Below are 22,308 nucleotides of genomic sequence, written 5' to 3' on the forward strand. Positions count from 1 at the left end.
CCGCAAACTTTATTATTATTCACTATCACACGATTCACTTATAACATTTTTAATATTACTAGTCGAACCCGTCCAAATTTGGATAGATTAGCTATGATTTTTAATTAAAAATCCCGATTTTAAACGACAGTGTCACGCACATTTTCCACAGCGGCATTACATACAATTATTTTATTTAGGTTTATCAAGTGTCACAAATAAATAACAAACTTCCATTATTATAATAACACATAACTTTATTTCCAAATATAAATATAGTGCTTACATAACTAATCGTTAGTATGTTAACAACAGTCTTTGTGAACTTTTATTTTCTATCACAACATTTTCCAATTAATTAAATTTAAATAAGTTAAATGCAAATGGAAATTAATTTAATTTACTTTAACATGCCGACGATATATTAAAGCCACAAATGGACAATAAACGAACCAAACTTAGACTCAAGACATAAAAAAAAAATAAATAAATTAATTAAACTTACTTCGAGTAGGTAATTATAAAACAGTTTAAATTGGGAAATGTTTTCGATTTTTCATCCCCTGTTCGAGGCAGTTTCTCCTTAAATTGTGACATAATTTATTTACTATTTTTACTACTATCTGATCATTAAGTATACGTATATTTGGTGCCGCATAATTAAAAGCATAACGGCGAAAATAATTTCCTACAAACGCATTTTATTTATAATAAATTTAATATATTTAAAATAGATGTCATGCTCAGCCCAAATTACGCACAGATTACATTCCTCAGATAGGCGAATGGCTCAAACAAGAATACTGCTAATTTATTTAATATTAACTAACACACATGCATTTATGTATGTATGTATGTATGTATGTATGATATAGGAACTCGTCTAAAGCTACATGAAAAAATGCTAATGAAAACTAATCATAAGAGAGATTCGTAAACAATCTTGATTATGAACTACGTGTTCAGACCCAAGGAAACGTTCTGAAAGACTGTTTTCGAAATTTTGAAAACAGCCTCAGCCGTATCACAGTTTCATCCTAAATTGTTTTACTGAAATAGTTGTCATTTTATTCACGTACTTCGAACGAAATGCTATAAGCACTATTATTTTAGGTAAATGTTTTTAAAATAATCCAGTCGTCAACCTTTCTAGGTACTACTTACATACATAACATATGTAGGTCGGATTTAGATCCGAACACTAGTTCAATCATTTTAAACAACAGACAGCTTTTGTGATAGATAATGCAAATGGTAAACAGTACAGGCCATGCAGATAATGTTACCAATTGCAATGGTCATATGAATCTTTCTAAATCTTTTATAAGTTCGCATATAATGGGGACAATTTACTAATTCTCCAGCGTTATGTTCACCGACCTCGGTCCCTACGCCGGTAGCCTTTTCCATGTCATTCTTTTCTGCCATAAGTTTCAGAAGGGGTGGCGATAAATACTGCCTTATAATTGTTTCAATGAGGAAACAAAAAGTCATCGCAAACACCTGCAATTAGAACAACAACAAATGAAATCATTTATCCGTAATTTTATTGTTATCTTCGATAATATTTTTTGCCATAAACAACGGAAGTGACACAAGTTACCTAGCGTACCTTTATAGCCCTAATAGGTAATCAAATAAGGGCATTAGGTTCGGTTAGGTTGGGATTATAACACATTATGATTACATGTACCTATAATGGTTTCCGCGCCTATACAGTAAAATTCACTTATAACGTAGAAGCATATTACAGACTTACGGTTAAAACGCTCGAGTAGCTACGTTATAACCGAGTTTTACTGTATATATTACAGACGTACGGTTATAACGCTCGAGTAGCTACATGATAACCGAGTTTTACTGTATATATTACGGACTTACGGTTATAACGCTCGAGTAGCTGCGTTATAACCGAGTTTTACTGTATATATTACAGACTTACGGTTAAAACGCTCGAGTAGCTACATGATAACCGAGTTTTACTGTATATATTACAGACTTACGGTTATAACGCTCGAGTAGCTGCGTTATAACCGAGTTTTACTGTAAATATTACAGACTTACGGTTAAAACGCTCGAATAGCTACATGATAACCGAGTTTTACTGTATATATTACAGACTTACAGTTATAACGCTCGAGTAGCTACGTTATAACCGAGTTTTACTGTATATATTACAGACTTACGGTTAAAACGCTCGAGTAGCTACATGATAACCGAGTACTGTAAATTTTTGTTCATCAACAGAAAACGATTCTATTTAATAATGTAATTGAATCTTCGCGAGCGAGAACAATCGTATTTGTTGTATTCAATAGTTTATAAACAAATCCCTTGTGTTCACATTTTTCTATTATCTACATATGTATGTTTCAATTGATGTGCAATATCAATAACCATTCATTAGTAAATACAAACTGATTTGTTTTATTAAAAGGAATTAAACAAACAAGTAGATCCTAATACAAATTATTTTTAATACTAATTTAAACAGTACATATGTATGTGTAGGTACCTGTACCTATGATTGTACGTACCTATTATAAAAAAAAGTTTTAACTCTTATCAATTTTCTGATTCGTGTGGCAATTAGATATCTGTAACTGTGTACTCCATTTTATTAAAACACATTTAATTATAAACACACGTAGAACTAATTAACGCGTGCTTAAAAAAAATCAATTATAAACAGACGTGAATTTGGGCTTTTTTTATTACCTAGACCGCAAAAAAAAATTTTTTTTTAATACATTACGCAAAATCAGTAGCTTTTTAAAAACTTTCAGGTAGCGGAAAAGTTATTTAATTGAATAAATTATTGTTATCAATAAGCGTTATCAGGTGTGTGCGTGATTATAAACTTTAGTACGTACAATTTATCACGTAGGCTACTTAAATTTTAAAATAAGAAGAAAATTTTTACAGAAACTTTTCCTACGCGTAAAACGACTCTAAAATGTTTTCTTATCATATACTTAGGTAGCATCTACTTGTTCATTTTTTTCTTATAAGAATATGAATATTTACCTGAGATGCTATTTGAGGTATATGAAGTTTGGCATTATTGTGTTCCAAAAAGAGAGTCAGGGTTGTCAGGCTCATGAGGGCGTTCAGGACGAAATATTTCGGAAATAGAACACTTTGTACTTCCCCGAAAGCGTGGCGAGGTAAAGAAAAATACAAAGCTAATCCGGATACGAAGGTCATCCAGATTTGGGCACCAAAGTGTATACTAAAGGATGCCAGGTACAGCATAGTTAACAATGGAGAAGGAGGATTTTCAGAAACAGTCTCGCCATGGGGATAAATTAATAAAGTTACAGTGGCAACAGCCAAAATAGTTACTAAATGAGCTGGCTGAGTAGTTCCAAATACAATTCTGAAATATAAAGAAAATATTGGTACAGTTTTTCGCACTATTACCTACTTATCCGGGTAGTGGAAGACAATGCAATGCGATCTGGTACACATATAAAATATCAAAACTGTTGTGTGCTAACGGTTTTTAACTATTACATTTCATACAATTGCATCAGGTACTTAAAAATCTCTAAAAATAAATATGTATGTAGATATTTAATAAGGAAAAGAAAGTTCCTGGCGTTTGTCTAATAAAATAAACAAGCAATAGTTGTTGAAAACAATCCTGTAAAAAAAAAACTACAAAACCTCATTGCGTTAATTCATACTTCAATGCTATCTTCGTGACCTTTATTAAGTTTCAAGTTTAGAGAAGGCCAATGTATGCAACGCAAGGCTTTTTTGTTACTTTTTTATTACCTGCACGAAAAGATAAGCTTTAATTTTTTTAAATTATTGACCTTTATTAATTACGTTTTCGAAAGCGTAAATAATCTTTTATAAAATTTGAAACGTACAAAATTAAAATTCGACTTATTGACTGCTGCAAATTTTAATTTTATAAAATAAATAATATTTTTTCAGTAATAATGAATGCAATATTACAAAGTGCATGTTAGATTATTACAGGAAGCACTCCATCAGTAGATATGAAACCAATTATTTAATTCATAGTCAATTGTACGTAAATACGTCCTGTAACGTGAAATTTTCAAATGATTTTTGATTAATTCTCGATTATAATTCAATTTTTGAAAAAAGAATACATTCATTAATTATACAGTTCAATTATTATGATTGCCTAGGTATATAATTTTGTCAGACAAATGAGGCCACCGAAAAACGAACAGGTACATGAAAGACTATTAATTCTATTATACATTTGAATAATAAATTACATAATAATTTAATTCAGTTGAATTAAACACATTTTTACACATGTACCTTGTACTTAATGATTGAATTTATAATTTGAATTCCTAGTATTGTTTTAAAATTTATCAAAACTACGGTNCCATATTTGTTTCTGAAAACGTCGATATAAAATGTTTTATTAACTATATTTTTTATGGTATTATATTCTGAACCCTAGTATTAATTGTAAATTATTATACAATAGCCTTTGATGCGTAAAACCACACGAGCTGAACCTATGGCGAAATATTTTTTTAATTTGCAAAGTATTTAGTTACACAATTTTACAGCATAATCGTTTTTACAAAACTTATGGCACCCACACTTTATGATGTTATTATAACATACTTAAGTAGGCACATATTACAGTGGAAAAGTGTTTCTATGCGAAATGCAGTTTTTAAAATGCTCTAAAAAAGTTTTAAACTTTATGAAATTTACGAATAAAAATTTTTGAGCGTAATGATGAATAAAAAAAAAAATAATAAAGCATACTTACTTATAAGCCTTGGATTTTTCAAAATGTTTCATAAATTTGCCAATTTCGAAAAGAATAATTTTGGTATGAATGGTGAGAATGGCTAGGGCATCACTATAAGAGGGTACATTTTCGGAAATTTCGCTGATAACCTTTTTCGACTTTTGGATATCTTTGAATTTCTTTTGAGCAATAAGTTTTGGAAAACTATGGGAAATTGTGAGGGTATCGACCTTACACATCTTTTCACGAGAAAATTGACTCACGGCAACACCACAACACACTATACCACACAAGTACCGCTTTAGCTGTAGTTAGTCACGTAGGGGGTAGCTCGTTTTTAAATTGCGCTCCCCACTTTAAAACTGACGCGAATAGTGGGTGCTTAGATTATCGAAAGGCACGTTTTATATCACTTTTTTATTGCGATAACGTTTAATATCACGCTATTCTCTATCATTTTATTGTGGCGCGGAACTTGAATGCTTATTTATCATTTATTGCAAATTTAAAAGTTAAAAGAGACAATGTACTTACGTATATAATGTATTATCATTTATTTTACATTTGTACACCACGCGACCAAAAATCAATCGTCATTAAAAACTTTAATATAACATTTGCGCTTCACTTTTACAGTACCGTTTATCTATAAACATTTTTTTTATCATATCAATAAAGTCATATTTATATTTTCATTAAATTGATGTCAAACTTCACAGTTCATGTTAATTTCCAGACTTTCTTATATCAAAGTCCTTACCTTTATCTACACATCTTTTTATTACTTAATTGATATATAGCTTCAAAAAATAACTTGCAGACTAATCTAAAAAGATTTCCAATGGTTAGATAAATATAGCTTTTAATTTTTCGAACACCCATGGTCTTTATTTTGGAAAAGGATCTTACTGTAAAAAGCCACCCCTTAAACATTAAAATTAGGCAGCTTTCAAATCATTTGTCTCTCAATAAGAATACATTACCCCTGTTTTCAGGCAACCCAACTTGCGAAAAATACTGTTACTTCTTGTGCGAAATTTTTCTACTAGACTGTACATTAGCACAAGTATTCATTTTTTAAATGTAATTTGCTACTATTTTATGTAGGCATTAACCCCGGATGCATGAACAATAAAAAATAAAGGTTTTACCAAACAATTTTACTTCATTCAATGGTTAAAATGAAAATAAAACATTCAAGGTTTAACTAACGGAACCAAACTCACATCTAAAGTAAAAAAAAACTATCGATAAGTATTTGTATTAAGATGTTCGACTGAATTCAGAATTCCCACAGTTATTGTGTAAACAGAGTAAACCTCAACTTTTATTATAGAAATGTTAATGAATAATTTGTTTTCCTGACGTAAAAAAACACATCCTTTATAAATTTACCATTTCCGATTAAAAAAAAGTGCTTTTTACCTAATAAACAACGTATTACTTATTCAAGTTACCTTTCATATAATGTAAAAATTTCCTGCAAGGTGGATAAAACAATCAGGATCTAAATTTAGCTAATGAATGCACTTTTGCATAAAATAAAAAGTTGTTTATTAATTATGTACAGTGTGTTATGCAGGTACCAATTATCTATGTAGTGTTGAAGACTTTTTATTGTCATTAAAAAATCCGAGCATTTAATCGAGTTTAATATGATTTATACATATTGAGTAACAGTTCTTTAAGGTTCTATATATTAATAAATTATATACCTACAGCAATACATATGACCTCTCAATTATCGCGTTGGTTAATTACAATTTAGATCGGGATAATCTCAAAAATAAATAGCTTTGTAATTAGCTACTTCAACTACAGTAAATTCAAGGTTTTAATTTTTATTAATGCATTTTCTGTAGCAGAAATCTCACGTATACGGTATATACGTAATTTATTTGTCATAATTACAGATAAACGATGCTTAAATGTATGAAAAATTATTATTAAAGACAAATAAACCGATAATTTCTTGGTGCCCTAAAACCTTCCCATCGATACGCCTCTGACAATTTCATCAAATAATGTAATTTATGCAAATTTCGTGCCGTTTGTGACGACAAGTTTCACAATTTTTAAGACGTTTTCTATTTGCTTAAATAATTTTTATGATTCATATAAACCCGTTGGAAATGCAACTGTCCACGTTTTTAAAAAATACACGGGTTTACAGGTTCAATAATTTATTCCTGAATGAAGGAAAAATATCTACACATTTGTAATAATTCCACTTGATAATCATTTGACAAATTTTATTTACCCAACAAAATTAAGTATTTATATGTGGATGATCTTATATTTTGTTTATAATCGTGATAACAAGTATTCTGAACAAAATATTGGTGGAGATAAAAAGCAATTAATTCTGATATAAATTCAAACAATAATACAATACGTATCAATAAACACGATATAAAATAAATCGCAGATTAATTACATGAAAAGCAATAATTAATTATTTGAAAGGATGACTGATATTGGTTCATTATAATTGCATTTGCTAGAAAAACTCTAGGTTTTGCGATAAGTTTTTTTTTTTTAAACTTGACAACTGTTTCAGTAAAACAATTCCTTCTTCAGAAATTAATTACAAGTAAGCATAACAAACTAATTTCATTCGTGTTTTATTTCGTAATTTAAAAAATATGCAACTTATGTGTTCTCACAAACTTCAGCATACAGATGAAATAGGCAATAAATTGTGTAATATAACAATTATTACTGGAGCAGATAGGTGTGTGTCAACTATCACGTAAATATTTAGTTTATAGTTACTGTAATTGTAAATTATAAACATTCTGTTACCTTCAGTTTATAAAAAAACCCATGTTTCACAATTAATCACTCTAAAATCGACACTGACAATTAAGGTAGAGATTGGTAATTGAATTTAATTCTGTGCCTATCAGTAATAATTAAACTTTGGAAGTTATTTAAAGTATCTACCTCTTATTAAGATATAGCGTTAATGAAATAATACTTATAAGCGTTACCTTTTTGCCTATTGTTCGATCTTTTTTTTTCTTATTCTATTCAAAAGTATTTAATTTTTTTCATATCTAGTTGATATAAAAAATAAATACGGTTCTGCTCATTTTCATATTTATATTTATTATTTAATCATTTAACTTATGCAACCTTTCATACATATAAAAGCGCAGTGAAGAAAAGGCTAAATACGGTCCTGCTCATTTAAATGTTTTTTCACTTCTAAAGTTAGACGACCCGTCGCACACACGTGTACGCAGGGAAAACAGCTCAATTAAAAATTAAAAACAATACAATAAACTTTATGTTATTTTTAATGGGTTAATGAATAACCAATTGTAGTATAATCTTCACCAAATACAATCTAACTTGTGTGAAAACGATTACTTAATATTTTTTCTTTGTAAATATAGTTGCATATTACTTGTTGCTGTATATTTACAAAATTTTTAAAAATTGCGTTGCTCTTATTGAAGTACTTTTATGATTGTGTTGTTAGCAGATTTGTACTATAATATTTACATTCATCCATGCTTGTATAAGGCGTATGAGAACAGGTACTTAAATCTGATAGATACATATATTCAGAAGAATTAAAAAAATACAATCATTGAAATGTTAATAAACAAGAAAAGAGAGAATACGTAAATATGACCTGAAACTAATGTCAGCAACCTATGATTTTCATAATTATGTCATAATTGAGGGGTGTTTTCTTTTAAAATTAAAAAATAAAAACAAACGTCTACACGCATATGGTCAGAATTGGTCAGAATAATATACGAAATACGAACATTTTTAATACATAAAACGTAACGTGCATATAAAAGAATAAATGCGCTGTTGCCATATTTATTCCATTAAAAACAATTTTTCCGAATATATTAATATTTTTTGTACTTTTTTCATATGTTTAAAGAAGCGAAATTCGAAAGGATAAAAGTTAAATGTCTAAAAATGAGTGAAATGTATTTATTTATATTAATCAGCAATTACATATTCCTATTATGATCTCTTTAAAGCTAGGAATACTGGTATTAGCAGCATTTGCTCTATAGATGGCGACTTCTTCCTTTGTATTTAGTTATTTTTAGGTATATCAGTTCCCAAAAAAATGTTTTATTGCATTAGAAATTGTTTTTTTATAAACATTTATGAATAATCCTAAAAGCAATTTTTAAATGAAGAATTTTTAGAATTCATGTTGTTATTTTTTATTTCATAAAACTAAGAGAAAAAAATACACAGTTAATCTGTCGAGTTAAATACACTCGTTAAGTGAACAAAGAATAATAAAGCCAATAATTAATAGTAGATAATAAGAAATTCATTTATGTGACAACATGGATCAGAAAACGCTTTTAAACAAGGATAGGTAGATATTTACGTAGAGAAGAGTTTTTATAAAATTGATCTTTGCTGTAGTGACATTTTGAATGTTAAATTGGGGAAAAGGCTGAAAACGTTGGTAGTAAAGCGTGTGGACAAGAACAATTTGGCATTTTGTCCTGTGAGATCTTTAAGAAAAGTTTTTATTGGTGTTGAACTAACTATTTCTGTATAAACATTAATGTCAGAAGCAGATTACTTCGCAAATATACGAACGTCTTCCTATTTTAGTCAAAGTGCAATGCTAAGATTAACTTTGGTTTCCTCTGTGCGTCTCTTCGTATTTGGTTAAAAGACGAAAATAAAAAATGATGGAATGCAAATAAAAACAGAACATATGTGGTGAGAAATAACATTTTATTACGTTACAGTCGCGGAAAATAAATGAGATCTAACAAAGTGTGTGATAGTGGATGGATCAAATGATTTGTGTTACAGTGTTTATGTGTAAATGAATAGTTTGTTACCTGTGTAGTATGATTGGTAACCGTACGTGCTAGAGACTGAGACATGATCAAGGAAAAGCACGAGAAAGGAGCAGATAGTGTTAAAGACGAGCCGGGAAGCTCAGATAAAGATTCCAGTAATACAGATGTGCGAATTAAGAAAGAAGAGGATCCAACAGGGAGCTGTGCTGTTAAAAAGGAACCTACACGACCTGTTACCAAGAATGGAGGCATTATTGGTTCAACAAATGTGGGTTCTGTTCATGTTTCTGCAGATCATAAGCCTGATACAAGTGACACATCTAATACAGAGCCAAATTCAATTCCTCTAAAAACAGAGGAATGTTTGGAATCAAATTTGCCTAGTGATGCATTTGGACTTAATATCAGTTCTGCTTCTGCTCATCACACTCCTCCAGACGGAGTACAACCACTGCCTAGTAATGTTATTAACAAACAAGCAAACAACATGGAAGTTCAGTATATGCAACAACAAAGTCAGATTTTTGTGTTCTCAACTATGTTGGCTAATTCTGGTGCTGAAGAAGTCTTACAGGGACGTTATGCATCGATAATAGCATATCATTGTGCTCAACCGGGCACTAAGAAATACTTAGAAAAGAACCCACTTAAAGTTAACCAATTTAATCGTCAAAATCCTGCACAATGGTTGAACAATTTAGCTATGATAAAAAACAAAGGATGTACACGCAGTCCAGGTTTAGGACCAAAAGGACAATCATCTCTTGATAGTTTCTTGGGATCGGACAGTTTAGATGAAATGGTAGGTTTAACTGATAGTGATCTCCCTTGGGATCAGAAAAATAGCCATCAGCTTGAAGGGTTGGAAGGTGTGAGCAACGGTTTGCCTGATGTTGGACCTGATATGGATTCTTGTAGTCCATCTTTAGCTAATATGCAGCCCTCTTTGCAGGGTGTTAAAGTGCCTGATGAAAACCTGACACCACAACAGCGTCAACATCGTGAAGAGCAGCTTGCAACCATTCGCAAAATGCAACAAATGTTGTTCCCTGAAAGTCAGACTGGAGAAGGTAATACAATTTTTCTAAACAAACTAACATGCTGTATATGTATGTTGTTCATAAACAAATTCCATACTTAATATGTAATACAATACATTTTTCCTTAATAAGTTTGAAAAAATAGGAGGCATAAGTAGATTTTAAATCTGTTTTTACATAAAATGAAATTGTCTATGTTAGTAAGTATATTTGCTCAATCGTGGGTCACAAATTAAAATCACACATTGTTCACTACAGGCGAAGAAAATCCAGATCTTTCTCATGGAGTTATACCAAACACAGCTGGAAATATACACAGTGGTCCTGGTCCAGGACGTGGTGGACCGGTGTCTGCACAAATTGAGTGGGAAAAACTTCAACAGGAATTTTATGATCGCAACAAAACAAAACTGGATAGCAGACAACCTGGACCTAACATGTCATCAGGATCCTCTGTACCCAATCCAGCTTGTGCAGTTTCTTTAGGCAATTCTGTGTCTGTAGGACATTCAGGTCCTTTAAGTAGTTCAACTGGTACTTTAAATTCTTCATGTCCACCGGGTCCTTTAAGTACGTCATGTCCGCCAGGACCTTTAAGTTCATCATGTCCATCAGGATCATTAAGTTCTTCGTGTCCTCCTGGACCATTAAGTTCTTCTTGCCCCCCAGGCTCTCTAAATACTTCTTGTCCAACAGGTCCACTTAGTTCCTCTTGTCCGGCTGGACATTCTGTTCCTCGAGGTATATCCGCGGGTCCACGACTTCAAGGACCCCCTCCGCCATATCATCAAACACAACGTTCTGCTAGTGTTCCTGTGGCTCTTCAAAGTCCCAGCCCTGTTAGTCCAAATAATCCTACATCAAATTTATCGCTCCCATCTCCAAGAGCTTCCTCAGCGGTAAATTCCCCTGCTGATCCAAATAGATCTTTTAATCTTAACAGAATGGTTTCGACGGGACAGAGTCCTACTTCACAGGAGTCTCCCACGACGTCTAGACCTAATCCCAGCAATCCAGGAACTCCTGTATCTTCACATCTTTCTCCTAGTGTAACAAGTACAAACACCGAATCAACTAATAGTCATCAGGCTCCAGGTTAGTTTTCTATGATGGCTTTTTTACTTCAAAGGTAATTATGGTTTATGTTTCAAGTTGACGGTATGTTTGGCCGAACCCTTCAATCTATGGCACAACAAAAACAACAAATGGGTAATTGTACGGCAACATCAAATCAGACTGGCCCTTCATCTAAGGAACCTAATTTAATGCCTGTACCGTCACCTCAGCAAATTCAGTACCTTAACACCTTCGAAGGACAAGAACTTATTATTCAAAAGCAGCCAAATACAAGTCTTAAAGATGGAAACGTTTCTTCTCCGTATGTTATGATTAAAATAAAAATGTAATACACTCTAATTTAATTATTTCACTTTAGAGTATTACCTTCTACGGTAGACAGTGGTTTTCCTGGTAATAATGACGCATCTACATCTAGAGTTTCTGATCCTCATACCCCAACTTCAGGTGATGTTTCACAAAGGTTCTCTAGTGGTTCAGTGGTATCAAACGAGGGTTGTAGGTTTCAAATTCCAAGTCCCCATACGCCCAACACATCAATAGGTAAAATGCAAGGATAATAAAGAAATAATTAATTAAGGTACCTTTTCTTTAGGAGAAAAGACGAGGTTAGGTGGCGCCGTCTCTACGTCGGGGTTAAGCCCGCAGACAGGTCCTGCAGGTGGTTCTGGGTCTGGTTCTGGTAATGTTACTGGACCTGGACCACTATCAGGAAATGGTCCTCTCTCTAGCTCAGGACCAATGACTGCATCCGGTCCAATTTCCGGCTCCGGCCCTATAGCGGGATCGGGTCCCTTGACATCATCAGGACCTCATTCAGGATCTAGTTCAGGCCCTATGCAGGGTTCCGGGCAGGGTCCTTTATCTGGATCGGGTCTTCTTTCCGGTTCAGTACCTATGCCGGGATCAGGGCCGATGTCGGGTCCTGGACCTGCTCCGGGGCCAGGTCCCTCGTCTGATCCACTTAAAGGTGATATTTTTCCTACTCCTAGTCCCCATATGATGGATGTCCATCGATTTCCTGGTCCAAATAGTTCACCAGGTCCAAAAATGGGTGGCAATTTCGTGAACGTGTCTCCTTCAGCTAAATCAAACCCTTTGGAAATGGGAAGCTATGGATGTGCTCGAGCGGACAACCTACCTCTAAATCCAAATTGTACAAGTTCAATGTCAGGAAATCCTAAGGTTTCTCACTTTGATCCCATATCTTCTCTAGCACAAATGAGTCAACAGTTAACAAATAGCGTAGCAAGTTCAATAAACGGCCAAGGAAATCAAGGTCCTGGTATGATGAATTTTGGCTCTCCTTCGATGCATATGATGGATATGACAGGATGTCACGGAATTGGTGATCTCGAACAGGCCCCTGGTAATATGATGGGAATGCAAATGCAAGGACCACCACATGGCTATCATCCAAATTCTGCAATGGGAGCATCGATTCGCTCCCTTTCGCCAAAATTACAAGGTGCCTTTCCAAACCACATGCCAATGCCTCGAATGATGGGCAGGCAACCTCCTGGACCGAATCCGTACAACGGTGCCAATGTGCAAGTGAAACCCAATGCACCGAACACGATACAGTACTTGCCTGCCAAGTCCCAAGTTGGTAATGCTCCAGGAAACCGTGGGCCTCCCAGTTTAGACTTCCTTCAAAGATTTACAAATCCCTTATCAAATTTAGAATCTAAGATGCCTACACAAAACTTACAGTACTTCCCTAATTGTGGCCCAAGCAACGGACCCATGCAAGGACCTAGTGGCCCTATGCCACCTCATTTAAGTCATATGGAAGGGCCTGTTGTACCTGTAGGACCTCCAGACCCAGGGATGGGTCCCATGATCGGTGGACCAATTGGAAATGGTTCAGGACCGATGATGGCTGGTGGGATGGGCATGCCAGGAAGCATGATGACCATGATGAGAGGTCCTATGAGACCTCCTGGTATGATGAGGATGCCTCACGTTGGATTTAACGGCCCAAATCCTGGTGGATCTGAAGGAATGTTTAACTCTGGTTCAAATATTAGCAGCCCAAATGCGCAAATGTTTGTTAGTGGCCCTAAAGGGAGTCCTATGGGTATGGGTGCTCCTGATGCCAGTCAACCACTGCCTCCTTCCATGGGACAGAGCAATAGCTTTAAAAATTCTCCTTTTGTTGGCCCCACGACAGCTGATCCGAATTATGCTCAGCAGTATCACAATTTTCAACAACAATTGTATGCAACAAACACGAGAAATCAGATGGGTGGACAAAATATGGGGCCTGGTCCTGGACCACCACACACCCAACAAACTCCCTATTTTAACCCCAAATGATAATAGCAGAGGTGCTGTGTGTCGTGAGCCGCAGCGAACGTGTTAGGAGATTATAATTTCGTTTTATTTTTGATATTAAGTGAGAATAAGTACTGGCAATAATGTAAGTGCGAGTTTTTAATGTATATTTTCAGCTGTTTATATGTTATAATGCATCGAAATCAAGTGCAGTTAAGTAATATTCAACAGTACGTACAATGGCCACAAATTAGGCTCTACGCCTACCGTTTAAGCACTGTTCAGAGTTGTACATTTTGCCATAAAGATAAAGGGACGTTTTGATATAATCTAATTAAGTGACAGCTTTGTCCAAGAAGACCGAGTTTCACTATTGCTCATATTAATTTGTTTCTATCCACTTGTTATTCGTTTTATTGTACATTTTATGAGTATTACATAAATGAAATAACAATAAAATTCTATATTATATATAATAGACTTTCCATTTTTTATTTCAGTTTTCATAAATAGTAATTTTACTTAATATATTTATTCATTTGTTTTAGATTTTAAAAGTTAATAATAAACACTAAAAGAGAAGTTATGAAGATTTGAATAAAACGCTATAGGATTTATCTAAGTTACCATAGCAACAACTGGCAACAACCAATAAGAATTGCAGAAATTAATTTTGTCATAAATCTAAACGTACTTCATAATATAAAAGACTGAAAGAGTATTACTGATAAATAATCATTCATTTATCAGCTCTTAATAAATATTTAATCTTTTACTGAGTGTGTTATACTCAACGTTTTATTTATACATGTGAAACGACTACAAAAATTGTCAACGACAAATCTACTCATTTAAAGGTTATGTTGTGCTGTAATTGTAAGTTCAATATTCTATTTAATACAAAATAATTAAAAATATTACTCTTTTTTAATTAAATTAGCATAGGCACATTGACTGCAGACACTTTTATGAATGAAAATCAAAAAGCTGAAGTTACAGGATAATTTTACAACAAAATTGAAAATGTACTAACTTTATAATAAGAGCATTTATCAAGGGAATAATCTTTTGTTATGGCTGGTGGCGTTACTCCAAAAAAAGTAAAAAAACTAGCCGACTCAACTGGAAACCCAGAAGATACTGAAGAATCTCGGGAATTTGATAGTGACACTCAAAAAGCTTTAGAAGAAATAGACGGTTGTCAACATGAAATAGATGTTTTAAATGAGCATGCAAGTGAAGAAATTTTATCTGTAGAACAGAAATATAATAAACTTCGTAAACCGTATTTTGAAAAGAGAAGCCAAATAGTTGACAAAATCCCAAATTTTTGGTTTACTGCTGTATCCTTTCTTAGTTATGTAATTATAGATACAATATTAATATTTAGTTAACGTGTTCCTATTAATAATAGTTCATAAATCATCCTGATTTGGGCCCCTTATTGGAAGAAGGAGAAGAGGAGGTTTTACAACACTTAACTAAAATTGAGTCTGAAGAATTTGAGGATATAAAATCTGGTTATAAAATTGATTTTTATTTTGATGAAAATCCATATTTTGAAAATAATATAATATCTAAAGTTTTCCACATGTATGGTGATATGGGTAAATGGAGTTATATACCTTCTTGTCTGTTTTTTAGTTTAAGTTACATAACATCATTCTCATGTAGGTCGGCCTAAATCTAGTCACACTCCTATAAAATGGAAAGAAGGTTCAGAGTTCCCTCATAACTGTGAACAGCCAAGAACAATAGTTTCTTCCAGAAAACGGCGTATTGAACATAAATCATTTTTTTCATGGTTGCAAGACCATTCAGATCCAGTATCTGATGAAATTGCTGAAATCATAAAAGATGATCTTTGGCTCAACCCTTTACAATATTTCTTAGTTCCAGATGTTGATATAGATAATGGAATAGAAGAGGAGGGAAGTGAGGGCGAAGAAGAAGAGAATGAAACGGCCCAATTAGAAGAAAACGATGAAAATCAGACAACTGGTGAATATATATATTTTTTTAAGTAAAATCTATTTCTTATGGCACTTCTATTTTTTAGTACATGGTACATAGAAATTAAATGCGAATTACTGCTTCAAAGTACATACCGCAAATTTCTAATACTCTATGTAATACCACATAAATTAGGAATAGCAATACTACAGTGTATACATCTATTTTTCTTTTTATTACAGAAATAATTTATAGAAGTAATTAAAGCCCTGAAATCGACTTCTTTTTTATTTTAAAGTGATAAATGCATATTTTCCAATGGTTCAGAGGTTCCTGTGTTGAAAGCTCAGATTAAATAAGTGTATTTGAAAAGCAGAAAAGCGAACGCAACTGTCGTAAGCGGTAAAACTTCATATATTATCTATGGTAAGATCATGTCTATGGTAACATCTTATCTATGGTAAGACCTTGTCTATGGCAAGATCTTGTCTGTGGTAACCTTTGTATATCTATTATCTATGGGTAAAATCGAACTATAACCTTAAAATAATGGCTGTTTAATTTTATTTTTTTGAGTTGTAGATATTCGAAAATAGATGAAAAATTAAATAGTTTGTGTGTTACTGCAGTATTTAACAAAATATGGCGATAAAAGAAAATGCAAGCTATAATTTAACAAGCAATACATATGGTAAATAACGTTTAACAATAATTTTGCGTCCGTTTAATTTGAGACTACTTTTCTGTAGTTATTTTTAATAAATTTACTCTTTGTAGCTAAAATTGTAATCATATGAGATAAAAGAGAAACGTGATCAACTAGCAAAAGTAACTATAAAGTTCAGGTTGCTTGAATATGTAAACTACTAAAATCATGTCGGAGTGTAACAGTTATTCTTTAAATGCTCTTAAAATTTCTTCAGAAATACCTACAACTATTTTAGAAGATTCACTTAATAATGATGAAGAGGATATAAGCAAGAACCAAGCTTTTGATGTATTAATGAAGCAAAATGATTGTACAAGTAACAAAGTTGAATGGGAAGCAATTGAACTCCCTGATATTCAAGGTAATGAAACGTTTATTAGTGAGAGTATACTTTTATGTTCACCAAATGATCACGACTTGATAAAACTGTTTGGAAAGCCTGAAGAAAATGTTGCAAAATCAAACATAGTTGTTCGTTCTTACTTTAAAATTAAAACTCCACAAGTAACTTCTTATGTGCCAAGCAATGATCGAAAGGCAAGCGTCGTTTTAGATAAATGTGATATCCTTGAAGAAGCCTTAAATAGTCAGTTTTTTGTTAAAATTAAACCAGAAGATGGAAAAATGGAAGTATTGTTCCGTGGCATTGATTCTCAGCAAATTCTTCCTAGTCATTATGTTTTACCGGAATATGGAAATGTGGATTATCTCTCATTGGAAGAACAAGTACAAAGTTTAACTAAAACAGAATTAGTCCCAACTTTAAATAAAAAAATGCCATGTATACAACTGCAATCATCCATTTGCATTTGGCTGTGCCCACACCATCAATGCCGTATAGCATTTTTGAGATTTTCAGCTGCAAAAAATCATACACTTTTACATTTTGGCTGTAAGCCATACAAATGTGATCATCCTGGTTGTAACTGGGCGTTTTTTACATCATTTAAACTAAAACGCCATAAGGATACACACATAAAAAAAAAAGATTTTGTTTGTCATTTTGAAAATTGCGGACGCCAATTTACTACCATATATAACTTAGCTTGCCATAAAAGGCTACATGAAAGACCAGCAAATTTTGAATGCACTGTGCCAGAGTGTAAAGCTTTATTTCAAACAGTTAGGGCTAGAGAACTTCATCTGAAGACACATGGACTGGCAGAAGCTCCTTATCGTTGCCAAGTTGAATCCTGTAATAAAACTTTCTTTTTGGCCACAGCTTTAATGTCCCATGCTAGAATACATTCTCATAAGGAATCAGAAGTTCGTTGTCAGTGGCCAAATTGCGGACGTATTTTTGAGCAGCCTTGCCGTTTAAAAGAACATGTTAGACAGCACACTGGTCATAGACCCTATGTTTGCAACTATGACAACTGTAAATGGGCTTTTACAACAGCGAGCAAACTAAAGAGACATCTTAGTACTCATACAAATGATAGAAAATTCCAATGTACTATCGGAAATTGTACAAAAGCCTTTTTAAGATCTGAACATCTTAGAGAACACACACTGACCCACATAGGACAACGTAATGGTAATCTTTTGCTTGTTTTTTTTTTTATTCACTTAATATATATTTATATTTTTAAAGGAAATGATACTTTAACTCCTGCAAAGAGATCACAGCCTGAGTGCAGTACTTCTTCAGTTTTGAGTATATCAGATAGTTCTGAATGTCCAAGCCCAAATGTGCTTTTAGAACAGGCCGTTCAAAGCCTTGAAGTACCTTCAGATGTTATCATGGGAACAGGTATTCTCCCAGAGGAAACGCTAGAATTATTACCCCATGAAAGTTTTGAAAAGTTTTCAACAGTTAATTTGAAAGATTTAAGGAATCTTGATTAGTTTTTTTAGTTGCGGTTCGTTTAATTTCATGCTTTATTCTTTAAAAGTGCTATTTTCTACAGAAAGCTTTTTTCCTTAATTTGTTTGCTTTTGCGTTTAATTAACCAAGCTTCTACTTTTTGCTATAACTTTTAGCAAAGAGAAAAGTTGAATTTTTTCGTTGCTGACAGAGCTTTTAATTAACAATTGAATAAGTTAAGTTAATAAAAACACAGAAGTGATATTTACTTTTATTTTAAACACCTTTAATACAAATAATACAAACTTTGCTAAAAGAGTAACTACATTAAAATCACATTTTTGAGAATAAACACTTTCTGCTAAAAATAGTTCTTTTGTAAATGCAATTTATAAAAACTATTTTCTTTAGTAATCGTTTGCTGCTATAAAAACTATAGCTTTTTAACGATACTTTCGTTAATCACTTTTCGAAAATAAATAAAAAAATATAAAATATACGCAACTTTGTCCATAATTAGTAAAAAGAACTAAAAAAAACTGCATTTATAAAAAGAAACTAAAAACTTTTTTCTGATTATTAAAGCTGCGTACATTTGTATCCTATAGTAAAAGATTTGTTTCAGTTCAATAATAAAATACAGTATCCATCTTAAATTTAAAATGATAAGAGTATTTATAATTATTTCGACAAAAAACAAACATAACAAATTTGTTATTTTGCGTGTTAATTTAATAGTTCGAATCAACTTTTTGGTATCCTTGAGATTTTAAAACCGATTGTCAGTGGTTTCAAATATACACATATTTCTACACATTATTTAAACATTATTGCAACAGAGACTTTACTTTACCATAAATATATAAACATAAATTAAGAAAATTATTCACAACTTCTTTTAACAATTCCTTCACGTTACATCAGTCTATTAATGCCTATTTTTAAAGACGGATACTATGTAATACCATATACTATGATACTATAAAATTCACAGTCATATTTCAATTTAACAATTGGATTTATGTATCTTTTTGGATGGTGGGTCGGCATTGTCAACCTCCCTTTTCCTTGAAGAACCATTATTTGCAGACTCTTCATTAGTTGTACGTGATGCGTTGTTATTTTCTTCAACAGATGCCCAAGCTGATGCCTCATTTAGCGAAGTATCTTCTCCTTTCTCATCACAATTTGTAGAAGTACATTTTTCCGCAGTTAATTTAACAGTTTCCTTAGAGTCGGTGGAGGCAAGAACTCGTTCTATTGCAAGTCCATTGAAGTCTACTACGACGCTCTCAGCAGACGAAGTACGTGAACAAGCACCCGGATTATCCACATTTATATTTGCACAAGCACCTCTATTCTCTAGAAATTCACCAAAAGAATTTTTGTTTAAACGATTACCGCATTCGTTTGGCTCACCATCATCTTCATCTTTATCTTGAGAAGTTGTTGGTAAATCAGAACTAACATTTTGCGGTAAAGGTAAGCGATTTAAATCATTAACAGGGTTTGCTCTGCGAAGACCTATGACAAACTCTTCATAGGAACTGTTTTCAAATAGTTGAGAACCTTCGTCGCTACTGTGCGATTCTGAATCAGATCGCGGAGTTTCAGAATATCCAAACTTTTTACAGACAGCCTTGCAATCTTTACAAGTAAAAGTGCTGGTATTTACACAAGCAAAATGAGCCCCGAATGCTCCACAAGAGCAGCAGTTAATTATTCGCCATCTGGTATGTGGATTATTGAACTTACGTCCCTGAGGGCAAATGCAAATTTCAAAAGAACAATCGTACACGATTGTATCGTATAGTTCAGCATATGCATCGGGTTCTCTTTCCCAAGAGGCATCTTGCTCTGGAACAAAGACTCCAAATTCTTTGCAACAACTGATAAATTTGCCTGCGTTGTTACATGTGGGACACTTGGTGTAATAGCCGGCTGACATTGTGTAGCGCTAAAGGAAAAAAATACGAAGGTGTCAAGAAAATTAAATTAACTTATCCTTTACTATTTTATTCACCTGTACACAAATTCGATGAAGTAACCCTTGAGGTTGACAGCAACTCGGCCAAAAAATATCGTTAAAATCATCCCTTTTAAATTGTTCACAGCATATTAGACAAGACAATTCAGTCAGGCTTCTTTTAAGAGGATTTGCAATCTTCTGTACATGTCTGTGGTAGTGGCAAAAGGACTTAAAATTGTATAAAAACGAATGAGAGGAATGATTTTCCATCCCACATGGTAAATGAAAAACTTTCCTGCATCGAATTCCTGAGCAGTAGACAGTGGCATTTGGCTTTTTGCAATAGCAACAGTTAATATTTTCAGTTCTTTCTAATTCTTCTCGAATGTCAGTGTGTAGAAATCCTAAAATTCCTGAATTGTCCCTACCACTTTGCTTTATATTGGTACTCAGTAGCTAAAAGTATTTGTTTTGATACATTAACCATTTGCAACAAATTTATTTTTTTTTAAAGCTTACCAGGCAAAAGTAATGGGCTTTGATATTTTTGGTACATTTGATTCCACCATATTTCGCTATGTCATCGTCGTCTCGTTTACAAAATACACACACACCAGTACTTGCAGCAGCAGTGAACACTGACATGACTTTCTACTTTCTGAAAACAAACAAACATTAAACAAATTTTGACTAGTTACCACGTGTGCTTAACTTTCGAAACTGTCGCCAACACATGTACACAATGGATAAAAATATTATAAGTGGCAGAAAAATATTAATCAATGAAGGCACGTTATTAGATATAAGGAGGGCAACAATCACTTGATGATATACTAGAAAGACTAAGAAATCGGAATATGACTTTCAAAACATGATTATGTACAACAAATGGACTTATTTATGCAACTAATTACTTATTATGCACTTTAGTTGACAATTATATATAAAGGTTTCATGTTATTATCAGCAAGTAGTTAAATATCAACAATGATTCAGTGTCGCTTAAATGGGCAGTATTGCATTCCTTTGGTAAGCAATTGTACGAATAATCAGTACACATAAAATTACTTACTATATTATGCAAGATTTGGTTGTTTTATTAACGAAACTCATTCAAAATATTGATATTCTTTTATCGCGGCAAAAGGTAATTAAATGTAAGGTTAGGTGAAAATAAAATTTGTTATTTAATTTAAATAGGTAGTAGTTGATTAAAAATTAATGAAAGATCATGTAATTGTTACTGTTTAATACAAAAATGTATTATACCTACTCACTTAACATATCATTTACAAAAAACACAAAAGTAACGAACTATCCACAAACAATCAACTTTAACAACTACTGTTACTCTATGAACTGCTGGGAACCATAGACATGGACAAACCATAGGCTGTGAACTAATCGCGGACGCATAGATATGAACATAGAGTATAAACATTTAATAGAAACTACATGTCATAATGTATAGGAACAAAAAGAAGAAGTTAAACTTTTATGTCATAGTATTTTTATAAATTATTGAAGAATAAATTAAGTTATAATTAATAAGGAAAAGTTATTAGTATATATTGAAGTGCAAATATTTCATTAATGCTTGAGGTATGTTTTAATTAGTTCCGTTAATATTAGACAACCTTTGAAACCTATAATAAGAAAAAGGTTCTTTTCTTCTCGAAAAATTGACTTAAAATTAGGTAATTTAAACTGCAAAATAAAAATTAACTTTTGTATGATACAGACCAATTGAACCAATTATCTTAAACAATAACTTGATTAACTCTAAATATCAAACAAGTACTTTACGTTTATTTAAGTAACTTTTCACATTTCGTCTTTTGATTCATGTTTTTAGGATAATATACTTTATCGTTCCCTTTTTCAGTTGTAATTATTTTCTGGGGTTGCTTAAAGAATAATACATCTAAATCCCATT

At 32.6% G+C, this 22,308-nt stretch overlaps 4 protein-coding genes across 12 annotated transcripts; 2 read left to right on the forward strand and 2 right to left on the reverse strand.

The window, feature by feature from the left end:
- Nucleotides 1-49: 49 nt before the first annotated feature.
- On the reverse strand, nt 50-5,221 carry LOC108739918 (transmembrane protein 205). The gene is made up of 3 exons (XM_018474045.2): nt 4,754-5,221; nt 3,007-3,358; nt 50-1,482 (listed from the first exon to the last, which is right to left on the reverse strand). The coding sequence occupies exons 1-3, from the start codon at nt 4,972-4,974 to the stop codon at nt 1,195-1,197; spliced, it is 861 nt and encodes a 286-aa protein (XP_018329547.1). The 5' UTR covers nt 4,975-5,221; the 3' UTR covers nt 50-1,194.
- Nucleotides 5,222-8,969: 3,748 nt separating this feature from the next.
- LOC108739898 (collagen alpha-2(I) chain) lies at nt 8,970-14,075 on the forward strand. Its single transcript, XM_018473986.2, has 5 exons — nt 8,970-10,610; nt 10,839-11,675; nt 11,733-11,958; nt 12,016-12,200; nt 12,253-14,075. Exons 1-5 carry the CDS (start codon nt 9,623-9,625, stop codon nt 13,974-13,976), a joined length of 3,960 nt encoding a protein of 1,319 aa, XP_018329488.1. The 5' UTR covers nt 8,970-9,622; the 3' UTR covers nt 13,977-14,075.
- Nucleotides 14,076-14,582: 507 nt separating this feature from the next.
- LOC108739911 (protein SET) lies at nt 14,583-18,654 on the forward strand. 5 transcript variants are annotated; one of them, XM_018474027.2, is made up of 9 exons: nt 14,583-14,810; nt 14,875-15,277; nt 15,349-15,541; nt 15,609-15,935; nt 15,994-16,313; nt 16,470-16,578; nt 16,665-16,957; nt 17,819-18,133; nt 18,191-18,654. In XM_018474027.2, the coding sequence occupies exons 2-5, from the start codon at nt 15,008-15,010 to the stop codon at nt 16,005-16,007; spliced, it is 804 nt and encodes a 267-aa protein (XP_018329529.1). In that variant the 5' UTR covers nt 14,583-14,810; nt 14,875-15,007; the 3' UTR covers nt 16,008-16,313; nt 16,470-16,578; nt 16,665-16,957; nt 17,819-18,133; nt 18,191-18,654. The 5 variants fall into 5 exon arrangements, with proteins under 5 accessions (XP_018329529.1, XP_018329528.1, XP_018329525.1 ...); XM_018474026.2 differs by having other exon boundaries at nt 16,665-18,133; XM_018474023.1 differs by lacking the exons at nt 14,583-14,810; nt 14,875-15,277; nt 15,349-15,541; nt 15,609-15,935 and having other exon boundaries at nt 16,008-16,313; nt 16,665-18,133.
- An 80-nt stretch (nt 18,655-18,734) lies between these two features.
- Nucleotides 18,735-21,756, reverse strand: LOC108739912 (PHD finger protein 7-like). 5 transcript variants are annotated; one of them, XM_018474032.2, is made up of 5 exons: nt 21,650-21,756; nt 20,892-21,030; nt 20,427-20,828; nt 19,823-20,360; nt 18,735-19,765 (listed from the first exon to the last, which is right to left on the reverse strand). In XM_018474032.2, exons 2-5 carry the CDS (start codon nt 21,015-21,017, stop codon nt 19,410-19,412), a joined length of 1,422 nt encoding a protein of 473 aa, XP_018329534.1. In that variant the 5' UTR covers nt 21,018-21,030; nt 21,650-21,756; the 3' UTR covers nt 18,735-19,409. The 5 variants fall into 5 exon arrangements, with proteins under 5 accessions (XP_018329534.1, XP_018329530.1, XP_018329531.1 ...); XM_018474028.1 differs by having other exon boundaries at nt 18,735-20,360; nt 21,650-21,755; XM_018474029.1 differs by having other exon boundaries at nt 18,735-20,360; nt 21,646-21,741.
- Between the last annotated feature and the right edge of the window lie 552 nt (nt 21,757-22,308).

The sequence above is a fragment of the Agrilus planipennis genome, unplaced genomic scaffold (genome assembly GCF_000699045.2).
Source record: "Agrilus planipennis isolate EAB-ADULT unplaced genomic scaffold, Apla_2.0 scaffold7, whole genome shotgun sequence".
NCBI classification, from domain to species: domain Eukaryota; kingdom Metazoa; phylum Arthropoda; class Insecta; order Coleoptera; family Buprestidae; genus Agrilus; species Agrilus planipennis.